This window comes from Lepidochelys olivacea (genome assembly GCF_965140295.1).
Source record: "Lepidochelys olivacea isolate rLepOli2 genome assembly, chromosome: 7".
NCBI lineage: Eukaryota > Metazoa > Chordata > Testudines > Cheloniidae > Lepidochelys > Lepidochelys olivacea.
The window spans coordinates 120514645-120528680 of NC_140417.1; the positions used below are offsets into that span (position 1 = coordinate 120514645).

The 14036-nt window shown below is 47.9% G+C and overlaps 1 protein-coding gene and 1 long non-coding RNA gene across 4 annotated transcripts in view; one reads left to right on the forward strand and one right to left on the reverse strand.

The window, feature by feature from the left end:
- Positions 1-791: 791 nt before the first annotated feature.
- Positions 792-8550, reverse strand: LOC311523882. Its single transcript, XR_014712444.1, has 3 exons — positions 8289-8550; positions 7808-7942; positions 792-849 (listed from the first exon to the last, which is right to left on the reverse strand). It is a non-coding gene; the product is annotated as an uncharacterized lncRNA (long non-coding RNA).
- A 116-nt stretch (positions 8551-8666) lies between these two features.
- Positions 8667-14036, forward strand: part of CFAP43 (cilia and flagella associated protein 43) — a 99940-nt gene continuing 94570 nt past the window's right edge. For all 3 annotated transcript variants that reach the window (XM_084634386.1, XM_084634387.1, XM_084634388.1), the window contains exon 1: positions 8667-8824. In XM_084634386.1, the coding sequence (XP_084490512.1) occupies positions 8763-8824 (62 nt within the window). In that variant the 5' untranslated portion in view covers positions 8667-8762. The remainder of the gene's footprint in view (positions 8825-14036) is intronic.

Consider the following 14036-nt stretch of genomic DNA (forward strand, 5'->3'; position numbering starts at 1 on the left):
CGGGGGGGGGGGTTTAAGGCCCAGCTTGACAAAGCCCTGGCTGGGATGATTGAGTTGGGGTTGGACTAGGTGACCTCCTGAGGTCTCTTCCACCCCTAATCTTCTATGATTCTCGTCCTGGCTCATGCATGAATTTGCTGCATGACCTTAGGCAACTCACTTTGCCTCTCCTGGACTTCACTTCCCCATCAGTAAATCAGGGCTATTAAGGCTTATCATGTCTGTAATGTGCTGTGAGATCCTTAGCTGGAAGGTGCTTCCTAAAAGTCAGTGCCATTGGTCTGTATGTATCAGGGAAGGTAGCTGGAGCACCAGTATGGATGGGATATTCAAGACAAGCTTGGCTCAGGCTTTAGTGGCAGTGAATAGTTCCGTCAAGATGCAGGAGGTCAGAATGGATAACCCAGTGCATGCCTCCCATCTAACATAAATCTATTCCATGCCCTGCTGATGCTGACCCAGTCACTAAGAGACACTGGTAAACTGTTTTTAATTTCCTTTACCCTGTTCTGCCTATGACAGGGGAAATCCGCACCAGGTGACTTTTCAAGTTAAATGGGGAACCCAAGGCAACGTTCCTGTATCGATTACGTCACTGCAAGGGAATGGAGGCACTGGCTTTCTGGATGGGAAACACCACTGATGCTTCCAGCCGCCTCTGATGCAGATAGAACCCTCCACTTCAAGATGAAAATAAAGGAGGGAGCTAAATAATCTAATAAAGGAGGGGGCACAATGGATGCTGGGCTTCACATGATTGCTGTCTTGACAAATGCCTCACAGGAACTCACCAGCCTTTGTAGGAGCTGTTGCTGCACCTGGGCCTGCTCCTTGATGAACTCCTGGAACCTGTTTAATGCATAGTTATGGTGAGTCCCTCTGACACAAACATAAGGCAAAGCAGGACTTGAATGTGCACAAACTATGGAGGGGGGAGGGGTAGAGAAAGACAAGGCAGTGTCACATGATGCCAGTTCCCCAGCAGAACACAGAAGTATTCACATTTTTCCTGCCCTGTCAGGGTAAAGACATTTGCAGTCAGAGTGTGCCTGCCCCTTACGGGGGTGCAAGATAAAGCTGAAGGAGGGAGTAAAGAGCCTTCTCCGCCATGTTACTCAGGCAAGGGCCCTGTGGTAAAATGAGGCACAGGTGAAATCTCTCCTCCTGGGGCACTGTGACCCTGCCCTAAGTTCAGGGCTGTGCCTGTTTGACACAGTCTAGTTCTTAGTATGCACAAGGGGACTATCAAAACTCTTGTTTTGTTTTGCTATTGACTCTAGATTTGCCCCTCAGTCGTTGCATGATGATCAATATCTCATCTCTCCTGTGGCCAAAGAGCATGAGAGACAGTAAGTAGTGAAAAGAAAAGGAGTACTTGTGGCATCTCTCCTTTTCTTTAACAGACTAACACGGCTGCTACTCTGAAACCAGTCAGTAGTGAGGTGATCAATGTCCGCTAACAGGGTGAATTGATACCTTATCAGCCTAATGTTTTCAGTAGTTTGAACCCTAAGTTTGGCATTGAACTGGTAGCCTGAAGTTTTACTCAGTCATTGTTGCTGTCTGGTTATCTAACTTTGCTCCAAGGAGTGATATATGTGATCAGGGAGTGGCATGTATGGCTCAGGCATGTGGTGTACAGGACAAACACAACCCATTTATCTCATATCTCTTGCCAACACTAGAGGCAAGAAACCTCTACAGTACTTACCCTGGAGATTCTCAAACACCTAATGCCTCAGCTACCAAAAGTAATTATTTCTTAGGGGACATTTCCTCTGAGTGCCCTCATTTACCACATCTACCTCGGACAGGGCAAGGGTTAAATAGGGAACTGTCACTGTCTCCTTTGGTTATGGAAGTAGTGACTTATTTGAATAATCTGGTGGAGTGGGATTGTAGTGGGGTGGCTGCCTCATTCCAGGAGAGCAAGGGTTAAAAGCAGCCCTTGAAGAGGGCTGTGGCTGGGACCCAATTAGAAAAGGGATTAAGAGCAGTTGAGGGAGGCTGGCTGAGTAGCTGGCCACAGGTGTGGCCAGTTCAATCAGGACACAGTTGGCCCTGATAAGAGGGGCTGTGAGCTAGGAGACAGAGTTTCACTCCAGTCTTGGAGTGAGAAGGATCTAGCTACCTGGAAATATGGGCTCCCTGGAGCTGAGCGATGCTGTAGTGCTCTGGCCTAGTGAGTCCCCAGGCTGAGGCCTTGCTGAAGGCCAAAGGAGGTACTGGGGCTGTAGGGAGACAGCTGGGCCAACAAGGGTCGTAGGTCCAACCCCCTTGCTAGTGATGAGTGGCTATTACAGACTGCAGTTAGCCCCAGAGAATGGGGGCTAGATGATGACTGGCAGTAGCTACTGAGGCAAGGTGGGCAGAGGGTTGGGGGGTTCCACTGGGAGAGGAGACCCTGAGCATGGGGACTGCTGTGGGGCAGAACCCTAGGGTAAGGGGCACTGAGGTCCAGGAGGGACACAGGGCCTGAGGCAGGAGAGACCCAGGCCAGCAGGAGGTGCTCTGAGTGCTGGAATTGAGCAATTCCTTGATGACCAGCAGGAGGCGCTGTGGTTGTGAGCGCTTGACACTCCTACAGGGATGCAAGGAGGAGGGGTGTAGTAATTAAGGAGGACACAGGCAGTCTGGTAAACCATAGCTGGTAAGCCAAGGAAGGACAGGTAGGATCCATATACACAATGCAACACCAATAAATCTGCACATGATAATATCCACTGTCCAAATGCTTTGATGACCACACCCAACACTGGCATCCCAGGGAATTGAGTATGGTATGTGACAGATCTCATAGCCTGTGGACTAGTTGAGCCCTTTTAGCCTCAGGTCTGCACATTAAGACAACTCTCTGGAACTCTATCATCAAGTCTCAATAATGACAGGTTTCAGAGTAACAGCCGTGTTAGTCTGTATTCGCAAAAAGAAAAGGAGGACTTGTGGCACCTTAGAGACTAACCAATTTATTAGAGCATAAGCTTTCGTGAGCTACAGCTCACTTCCTCAGATGCATATCGTGGAAACTGCAGCAGGCTTTATATATACACAGAGAATATGAAACAATACCTATTCCCACCCCTAACCTAAGCTAACCTGGTGGCTGAACTTTGTGACTTTGTCCTTACCCATAACTACTTCACATTTGGGGACAATGTATACCTTCAGATCAGCGGCACTGCTATGGGTACCCGCATGGCCCCACAGTATGCCAACATTTTTATGGCTGATTTAGAACAACGCTTCCTCAGCTCTCGTCCCCTAAAGCCCCTACTCTACTTGCGCTATATTGATGACCTCTTCATCATCTGGACCCATGGAAAAGAAGCCCTTGAGGAATTCCACCATGATTTCAACAATTTCCATCCCACCACCAACCTCAGCCTGGTCCAGTCCACACAAGAGATCCACTTCCTGGACACTACAGTGCTAATAAACAATGGTCACATAAACACCACCCTATACCGGAAACCTACTGACCGCTATTCCTACCTGCATGCCTCCAGCTTTCACCCTGACCACACCACACGATCCATCGTCTACAGCCAAGCTCTGCGATACAACCGCATTTGCTCCAACCCCTCAGACAGAGACAAACACCTACAAGATCTCTGTCAAGCTTTCTTACAACTACAATACCCACCTGCAGAAGTAAAGAAACAGATTGATAGAGCCAGAAGAGTTCCCAGAAGTTACCTACTACAGGACAGGCCTAACAAAGAAAATAACAGAACGCCACTAGCCGTCACCTTCAGCCCCCAACTAAAACCCCTCCAACGCATTATTAAGGATCTACAACCTATCCTGAAGGATGACCCAACACTCTCACAAATCTTGGGAGACAGGCCAGTCCTTGCCTACAGACAGCCCCACAACCTGAAGCAAATACTCACCAACAACCACATACCACACAACAGAACCACTAACCCAGGAACTTATCCTTGCAACAAAGCCCGTTGCCAACTGTGCCCACATATCTATTCAGGGGACACCATCACAGGGCCTAATAACATCAGCCACACTATCAGAGGCTCGTTCACCTGCACATCCACCAATGTGATATATGCCATCATGTGCCAGCAATGCCCCTCTGCCATGTACATTGGTCAAACTGGACAGTCTCTACGTAAAAGAATAAATGGACACAAATCAGATGTCAAGAATTATAACATTCATAAACCAGTCGGAGAACACTTCAATCTCTCTGGTCACGCGATCACAGACATGAAGGTCGCTATCTTAAAACAAAATAACTTCAAATCCAGACTCCAGCGAGAAACTGCTGAATTGGAATTCATTTGCAAATTGGATACTATTAATTTAGGCTTAAATAGAGACTTGGAGTGGCTAAGTCATTATGCAAGGTAGCCTGTTTCCTCTTGTTTTTTCCTACCCCTCTCCCCCCCAGATGTTCTGGTTTAACTTGGATTTTAACTTGAAGAGTGGTCAGTTTGGATGAGCTATTACCAGCAGGAGAGTGAGTTTGTGTGTGTATGGGGGTGGGGGGGATGTGAGAACCTGGATTTGTGCAGGAAATAGCCCAGCTTGATTGTCATGCACATTGTGTAAAGAGTTGTCACTTTGGATGGGCTATCACCAGCAGGAGAGTGAATTTGTGTGGGGGGTGGAGGGTGAGAAAACCTGGATTTGTGCTGGAAATCACTTTAGATAAGCTATTACCAGCAGGACAGTGGGGTGGGAATAGGTATTGTTTCATATTCTCTGTGTATATATAAAGCCTGCTGCAGTTTCCACGATATGCATCTGAGGAAGTGAGCTGTAGCTCACGAAAGCTTATGCTCTAATAAATTGGTTAGTCTCTAAGGTGCCACAAGTCCTCCTTTTCTTTTTGCAAGTCTCAATAGAGTGAACACAGCTCCTTGTTCTGTCCAGGTACTATGCAATTCACTGACTGATCTGTATGGACAGTAGCATGGCACTATTGGCAAGGTACAATTTTGCCCAACTGTCCTTGGGTAGAATTTCCACTGTTTGCAGTGTCCTCTGAGCTCTTTGTTGGTGCCCTTGACCACAAAGACCACTCCATTTCAATGGTGTTATGCATTAATGTTTTAAGACACTAGGTCAAAAGGGCCCATTTGTTCTATATAAAGTGTTCACCTACATACAGAGCAGAAGGACAACATAGTGAAAAATTTGTCTACAAGGCAGGAGCATGCCAAGTGCAGGGACAGAATTCAGGCCAAATGCCCAGTAGGGATGTAAAATATTAAGCAGTAAACATTAGTCTTACCGGTTAACCAGCCTTAACTGTTAACCTCTGGGCCGGCCCCAGACATGCCAGCCCTCTAATCAGTTACCATTTAAACAAAATATTTTAAATAATTTAAAGGGTTAACTTTTTAAATGGTATTTACATCCCTAATGCCCGATCTGGATAATGATGAATTCCAGGGTTTGGACTGTACACTTATAATGTACAGCCCAGCATGACATTTCAATAACCATCATTTCATGTTTTTCGCTGTGGATGGGAAAGGAATGTTTCTGGCACTTAATCTGACTCCTATCTAGGAATGTGGTCACACCCTGAAATAGTTCCATCTGGTACATAATGCCATAACTCCTCTGCTTAGCAACACTGATTACATCACCCCAGTGCTCTGCTCCAACTGAATAAAATCCAATTTGGGGTCTCTGTCCTGATATTCAGAATGGTTCATGGGATTGGTCACTGTTATCCTCTGTCGCCACAGAGGTAGAGGCAATGACCTCCCAGGACACCACTGTTTCATAGGAACAATTAAACTGTTGACCAATAATAGGAGCTTCTGAGTCAGATGACAGAACTTTCACAGGAGCTAGACCTAGACATTGGGATGCTCTTACAAGAAATAAGAATGGTCACAGGGCACACTACTTCAGAACTGAATACAAAACTCACTTTGATCTAATAATCTTCTCAAGAAGCTTTTCACATACACAGAGGCACGACACACGGTTAATGATTTATCATTATCTCTTGTTCACTTGCTATATTTTAAAACAAAACCTATGCAGCTAATACATGCAATCTCATGATTGCAGCACGGTCATCCTCATCTTTCCACCATGTTCCTCCACTAGAAGCCACCCCTTGTTCCTATTTGGATTGTAAATTCTTTGAGACATGGAACTTATGCTGTTCACTGAGCATTCTGAGTGCCAGTCGGAAGGCACTGTAGGCAAGGCAGAGATTTGCCCTGCTGTCAGTGGTCAGAATTTGCACTCTTTCCAGCACTATCTTATAGTGTCCTGTGTGCACCTCCTACAGCAGGCCCTCAGTCTTGTTTGGGGTGTCTGAGTGCAGGCACAGCACAGATCATTAATAATAATAAAATAATACACACAAACATCAAAAACCCTATAAACACTTTGCTTCTGTAAAAGAAAAGAGATGGTTATTGATACTTCTGTCAAAATACTTGGGAGGTGCTCAACATGCTAAACGATGAAAGCCACATAAATATGTAGATAAAGATTGCAAATCTATACATCTGGTGGTTCATTTTTTCAGCAGCTATCTTTACTTGAAACATTAGAATCACCACCAAATTTTGGGAGTGCAGGCTCTGGCCAGGAGGCGCCTACCTGCCCAGGCTCTGGCCAGGATCCCTGCCTGCCCTGGCTTCACGCGGCTCTGCTCCCCCAGGTCGCCAGCATACCCGACCCCTAGACAGAGGGGCCAGGCCACTCTGCACTCATACCTGGCCAATGGGAGCTGGGGCAGCGTGCAAAGATTCCCTGAATGCCCGTCACCATGGAGACTTGCCATGGGCTGGATGAAAAGAAGCAGTGGGCCGCATCCAGCCCACGGGCCTGCAGGGCCCCCTTTAGCCCAAGGCTCTAGGCTGCAGCCCCTAAAGCCCCTGCATTAATCCGGCCCTGCCCACACGCTGCAAAGAAAGGCCAAAAGCCTCCAAGGTCACTGCCAACCTGACTTGGGGGGAAATTCCTTCCCAACCCAACATATGGTGATGAGTTAGACTCTGAGCACGTGAGCAAGAACGAGCCAGCCAAACAACCAAAAGACAGAATGCTCAGTACCACCTCAGAGCACTGGCCCACCCCCTTCCATGTACCATCTCCAGCTACCACCATCTCTGTTGCTTCAAAGGAAAGAGACCCAAAAAAAAAAAAAAAAAAAACCAACCAAACCACCCAACAACCCAGAATACATTTAGGGATGGGAGGAATCCCTTCCTGATCCTTGCAGGGGCTGGCAATAGTCCTGAAGCATGAGCTTTTAGGAAGAGAAGACACAAACTAGAAGTGAGCCCAAATGTTGCTAAGCTCTGCCCCCTACCATCACAAGCAATCTCATCATACAATTGCATTCATACTTTTCTCCAGCTTGCTCTTAAAACTAATTTAAGTTGTTTGCCCCTACAACTTCTATTGGGAGGCTGATCCTGAACCTCACATCTCTGAAGGTTAGATGATTTCCTCGGACATGTTGGGCAAAGTATTCATTGATGTTGGGCCATACCTATATTTATCTTTAATCTCCTTCCCCATGTCGGCTCCATAGCAGCCCAGACATCCTTCCTTATTCGTTTTTTATTTATATAACAAACCATTTTATTATTCAGTTTCCTTAGCAACAGCTAATTCATCTTGACTTTTAGCAATTCTAACTTTATTCCTGCATTATCTAACCTCCAAGATGTAGCTTTCTTTGCTGTTCCATTTAATTCCCTATAGGCTCTCTCTCATTCCTGATAGGCTCTCTGGTTACTCCTACTAAACTTTTTGAGGTGGTTATTCATCCACTTGGATCTCGTGCCTTTCCCAACAAGTTTTTTACCTTACTTGGGTTGCAAATTTCCATTTTTGTATAGTTGATTTGAAGATATTCCAAGCCTCCTCCATATTTATGTTCTTGAGTTCTTCAGCATGGCTGACACCTTTAACTAATTCCCTTGGTTTCCCAAAGACTGCCCTTTTCAAATAAAAAAAAGAGGATAATTACGTTTTGGGTTAGGGTTAACCCTAATCAAGTTTTGATTATCCTTCCATTTAATTTAAACTGAATCATCTCATGATCACTTAATCCAAGATTATTTCCTATGAGCAGCTCTTTTATGATATCCTCTCTATTTACCAACACCATGTCTAACTTGCATCATTTCTTGTTGGTTTGGTGATGATTTGAAGAAAACGTATCAGATCCAGCAATCACAGGGCCCTACCACTGTAATTTGCTGTGAAGTTAAAGTCTCCCAGTATGGCACAATTCCCAATAGTATTCATTGCTCTGATATTATTAGAGCAGTCTCTAGCCATACCCAAGTGGGATCCTGGGGATCTATGGCAGACCTCTGTTCCAATTGACCCTCTTTTACAATTCAAAGTGATTTTGACCCAAACTGGTCCTGTTTTGTCTACACTATCAGCTCCTTATTTCTCAGCTCTGCTGCTGTGCAAAGCTACCCGCCCCCATAGGAGTGGCTGGTAGAGGAGAGGGCAGATGTTGGGGTCAGTTGCCAGGCAGGGGATAAAGGACAAAGACCCAGGGCTCTGGGCCCCACCGTAGGGCCCGCCTACAGCCTCTCCCTCCCAATACTGCACTGGCCCTTTAACTGCCAACCCATCGCTCATTGGTTGCTGCCGGCAGTGAGAGTTTAGCCAATCAGCTACATGTTTGGAAGTTGGCGTACGGGGGAAACACCGCAATAGCCAATGGCAGAGGCTGTTCTTGTTCCTAGGAGACCGATGTAAACGGTGCGGCCGCGGGGCCCGTGTTGCTGGGGTTGGGGGCTATGGAGTCTGACGCGGAGAACGGGGAGGACATCGGCCGCCGCGTAGCCGACCTGGAAGTGAGGTGGGGGAGGCCGCTCATAGCCCGCCATGACAGCCCCCGTAGCCGCCTGTGCCCCGCCCCCAGCCCCCCCTTAACTCTCAGGTGCCTCCCTGAGCCCCCTGTGCCCCGCCCCCAGCCCCCCTTAGCCCCACGAGCCTGCCTGAACGGCCTGTGTCCTGCCCCCCTTAGCCCCACGAGCCTGCCTGAACGGCCTGTGTCCTGCCCCCATGTGCCCCACCCCCGCCCTTAGCCGCACGCGCCTCCCTGAGCTGCCTGTGCCCCGTCCCCTTAGCCCCGCCCCCAGCCACCCTTAGCCCCATGTGCCTCCCTGAGCTGCCTGTGCCCCGCCCACTTAGCCCCCATGTGCTCCATCCCCAGCCCCCCTTAGCCCCACGAGCCTGCCTGAGCCCTACCCCCTTGACTCCCATGTGCCCCACCCCCCCTTAGCCTCACGTGCCTCCCTGAGCTGCCTGTGCCCTGCCCCCTTAGCCCCCATGTGCTCCACCCCCAGCCCCCCTTAGCCCCACGAGCCTGCCGGAGCCGCCTGTGCCCCGCCCCCATGTTTTCCACCCCAGTCCCTCTTAGCCCCATGTGCCTCCCTGAGCTGCCTGTGCCCTGCCCCCTTAGCCCCCATGTACCCCTCCCCTAGCCCCTCTTAGCCCCATGTGCCTCCCTGAGCTGCCTGTGCCCTGCCCCCTTAGCCCCCATGTACCCCACCCCTAGCCCCACGAGCCTGCCTGAGCCCCCTGTGCCCCGCCCCCCTTAGCCCCACGAGCCTGCCTGAACGGCCTGTGTCCTGCCTGAACCGCCTTAGCCCGCATGTGCCCCACCCCCATTCCCCCTTAGCCTCACATGCCTCCCTGAGCCATCTGTGCCCTGCCCCCTTAGCCCCCATGTGCCCCACCCTCAGTCCGCCTTAGCCCCATATGCCTCTCTGAGCCACCTGTGCCCTGCCAGCTTAGCCCCCATGTGCCCCACCCCCAGTCCCCCTTAGCCCCATGTGCCTGCCTGAGCCCCTCAAATAACCCCCGTGTGCCCCACTCCCAGTCCCCCTTAGCCCTATGTACCTCCCTGAGCCTCCTGTGCCCCACCCCCTTAACTCTCATGTACTGTACCTCTCAGTGCCTCCAGTGCCCAGCCCAATTAACCTCTCAGTGCCTCCAGTGCCCTGCCCTCAGCTCCCCCAACCTCCATGTGCCCTGCCCCCAGAGGTGCCTATGCCTCCACCCCCTGAGCCCCTCAGCACCCCATTCACCCCATGTGCCCTGTGCTTGAGCCCCTCAGCACCCCATTAGTCCTGTCTGCAGCCCAGCCATTAACCCCATGTGCCCCCACCTGTATTAACCCCTAGGTGTTCTGCCCTCAGCCCCTGTTCACCTCATGTGCCCAGCCCCCCATTAACCCTCATGTGCCCTGAACTCTCATGTGCCCCACCCCCATCCTCCTATTAGCCCACGGGTACCATGCCTCCCGAGTTCCCTATTGATCCTCATGTAGCCTGCCCCCCAAGCCACCCTTGTGCTCCAACTCTGAACCCCCATTAACACCTACATGCCCTGCCCCTCAGTCCCACCCCATGCATCCCACCCCTTAAGTCTCTCATCCCTACCCCATTAACCACTATAAAAAGAAAAGGAGGACTTGTGGTACATTAGAGACTGACTAATTTATTTGAGCATAAGCTTTCATGAGCTCAGAGGTGTTAAAAATCCACATCTCTGAGCGGCATACTTAAGCCAATTTAAATCCCTGTGAATTCTTCCATCGACCTAGCTACCGCCTCTCAGGGAGTAGGATTACTTGCACCAGGGCAGGAGAATCCCTCTCGTCAGCATAGATAGTGTCTACACTGAAGCACCATAGCAGCTGCAGCTGTGCCACTGTAGTATTTCAAGTGTAGACAAGCCCTAAATGGTTATAAACTAATATAGTCACTGTAATATCTTAGTACTGTACCTCATGGACATGCATGAATTTATATTCATCCCCCACGCCCACCCCATGAGATAGGAATGCATCATCATCCCCATTTTAGACTGAGAACTGAGGCGCAGAGAGATGAAGGGTCTGATCTTTGGAGGTCCTGAGTATCCAAAGAATGCCCAATCTAAGCCAATGGCAACTAGAGGTGCTTGGCCCATCTGAGAATCAAATGCATCCGATGAAGTGAGCTGTAGCTCACGAAAGCTTATGCTCAAATAAATTGGTTAGTCTCTAAGGTGCCACAAGTACTCCTTTTCTTTTTACGGATACAGACTAACACCGCTGCTACTCTGAAACCATTAACCACTATGTATCTCACCCCTCAGCTCCACCCCACTCGTCATCCTCATGTAACCTGCCTCTTAGCCCCACCCCATTTATCCTGTTTCCGAGCCCCTCAGCCCCCTTGTTAACCACCTGTACCCCACCCTTTAACACCCCCATTAGCCCCTATAGACCCAATCCCCTCAGCCCTTCCCCATTAAACCTCAAGTACCCCACCCCTGAGACCCTCTTCATTAACCCCCGTATACCACGAGCCCCTCTCATCCCATTAACCCCATGTACCCACAGCTCAACCCCCTGTACCCTACGCATAACTCCCATGTGCCCCAGCCCATTAACCCCCATGTACCTCACCCCTCAGAGCCTGCCACCTCACCCTCAGCTCCTATCTCACCTGCTGACCTCCCTATCCCTGAACCCACATACTCAATCTGTCCCCCTCCCTCAGTTCCATCCTGTCCAGAACCGCTGAGCCCCAATCCCCTAAATTTCTGTAATCCCTCTATATCCCCTGAACTCCATTGTTTCCCACCCCAGTGGCTCTCAACCTCTTTATCTCCTTCCCTCCGCCCTCTCTCCCTGTCTCTGCCAGTCCCTTAAAGATCAGAGATTTGGGATTTTTTGATCCCCACAGACACTACAATTGTCCCACCTGTGTGCAATGAAAATCTTTTTCCTCTCAAAGCGTATGACAGTCCCACAACATCCTTTTTGGCTTTGTGCAAAAATGAATTACAGTCAAATTAATCTATTGCACATGTATATTGGTTGAGATTTCCAAGGGATTTACATACATTTTCTGTTTGATTAATGGAAAATAAGTGTTTAAAACCCCTTTACTGTTTTGAGTATCTCAGCCATCGTGTCTACCATTACTGATATTTGGAAGCAGAGCCTGCAGTTAGCTTCAGCACTTATTGGAGAAGATAATCATTTAACACTTTATCATCTTCTCTCTCAAAAGCCTCACATTGCAACCACAAGCCTTCTGATCCTCAAATAGTAATATTCCTCTGTCTCTGAAGCTGGCCAGTGCTGTCGCCACCTTCAATCTGAGATCACTCAAAAGACTTGAGGTGACCTCTAGAGCTGGGTGGGAATGGGATTTTCCAATTCATGGAGAAATCTGTGATTCTGAATTTTTTTTCCTATTCTGAACTGGAATGAAAACAAAAAAAATTGAAAATTTCTATGAAACAAAATTCCAACTTTTTCTTTTAAATAAAATTGAAATAGTTTGTTCCAGTTTTGACTTGTTTTATATTATAATATATTTTATATTATATAAAATAATAAATTCAAATGAGAAGTAGTTTTGAAATGGAACATCATAACATTCGGTCTTGAAAAGGTCAAAATGGAAAGACCTTATCAGAACACTCCATTCTATTTTTTTTCAAAAACAAAGTTTTTTGGAAAACAGCATGTTGCCATGAAATGTTTCGCTTTTGCTGAATCTGCATTTTCTAACAGAAAACCACTTCATCTGACCAGATCTGTCACCTCCCTCCACTGAAATTGAGCTTGTTTGCAGATTGTGACCTGAAATTGAGCTTATTTGTAGACTGGTCTGATTGTGAAACGGCTTATGATACTTGTGGGTTCTATAAGAATAACATGTACTGCCATCATAGTGACTTTGTGCCTGCATATATGTTGAGACTTTTTTTTTCTCTACGCAGACATCAAAATGTTCTTTTTGATCACTGGTCCAGAACCAGTGCTGGGTAAAAGTGAGTTACTGGTCCTCTGAGCATTCATACAGGTCTGCCAACCTGCCCTGGCTGGCCATAAATCTGGTGCATCTGTAGAGGGCTCAGGAAGAAGCTTACGAGCTTAACTTCTCTTTTCTGATGCCGTGTTGCTCAGCTGATCTGTGAGCATGTGTTGATTCCTCAGGGGAGCACAAATGAACTTCTCAAGGAGCAGGTAGCCCTCTGGTGAGTGGGACAGAGAGTAAGAGAAAGCCATCATGTGGGGAAGGGGAGGAGAGCCCTCCACCCAAAAGAAACACTACAGAAAAGGAAAACAGAAAGTAGAAAAATTCACAGAAGTGCTAAGAGAAAAGACCCTGGCGTTGTCTACACTACAAACTTATGTCAACCTAAGTTAGATTGATATACAGCCACCACAATAATTACTGCAGTGATTCATGTCCACACAATGCCTCCTCTGTTGGTGGTGCTCATCCTCACCGGGAGCACTTCCACTAACTTAACTGTGTGAGGCATAGTGAGGCACTGACAGCTAGAGCCTCCCCACCCACCCTGGTGCCAAAAGCTTGAGCTGTGAGCCACATGCAATGGGTTTCACAGCCAACAGGTGATGTAAGTAACACAGTGTCTACACAGACACTGCATCACCCTAACTACATCGATCTAAGTGCTACACCTCTTGTGGAGGTGGAGTTATTAGGTCAGTGTAGTGGGCAATTTATATTGGCGGGAGCAATGTTGTAGTGTAGACACTTACAGAGTTAGGTCAGCATAAGCTGCCTTACGTTGACCTAACTCTGTAGTGTAGACCAAGTCTTAGAAAAGGACAGAAGAGAGGGAGAGATTAGGCACAGAATAAAGAAGAGAAGGTGCTAACTGTGGAAGGTACTACACAAAGGGTTAATGGGACAGTGAGGGAACCCGTCTGCCAATCTGTCACAAAACCTTATGACAAAAGAGGCTGAAGAATAAAGATCACAAGTATAAGGTATGTATTTCTAGCTTTAGTACAGTGCTACCCAAACTTTTGAAAGTTTTAAAGCACATACCCTTCAGGAAAATGAAACCAATTCTATCCTCATTGTAAGCCTAACCTGTTGCTAAAGTTCTACCTATCTTAATGTATGCATCTTCCCTGCCTCCACCCTGTGAAATACTTTAAATGTCTACACTGTTAACTATTGTTGGCATTTGAGTTAGCATGCATTGAAATCAATGGGGCAGTAGAGCTATTGTTTTAAGTCGTCTGT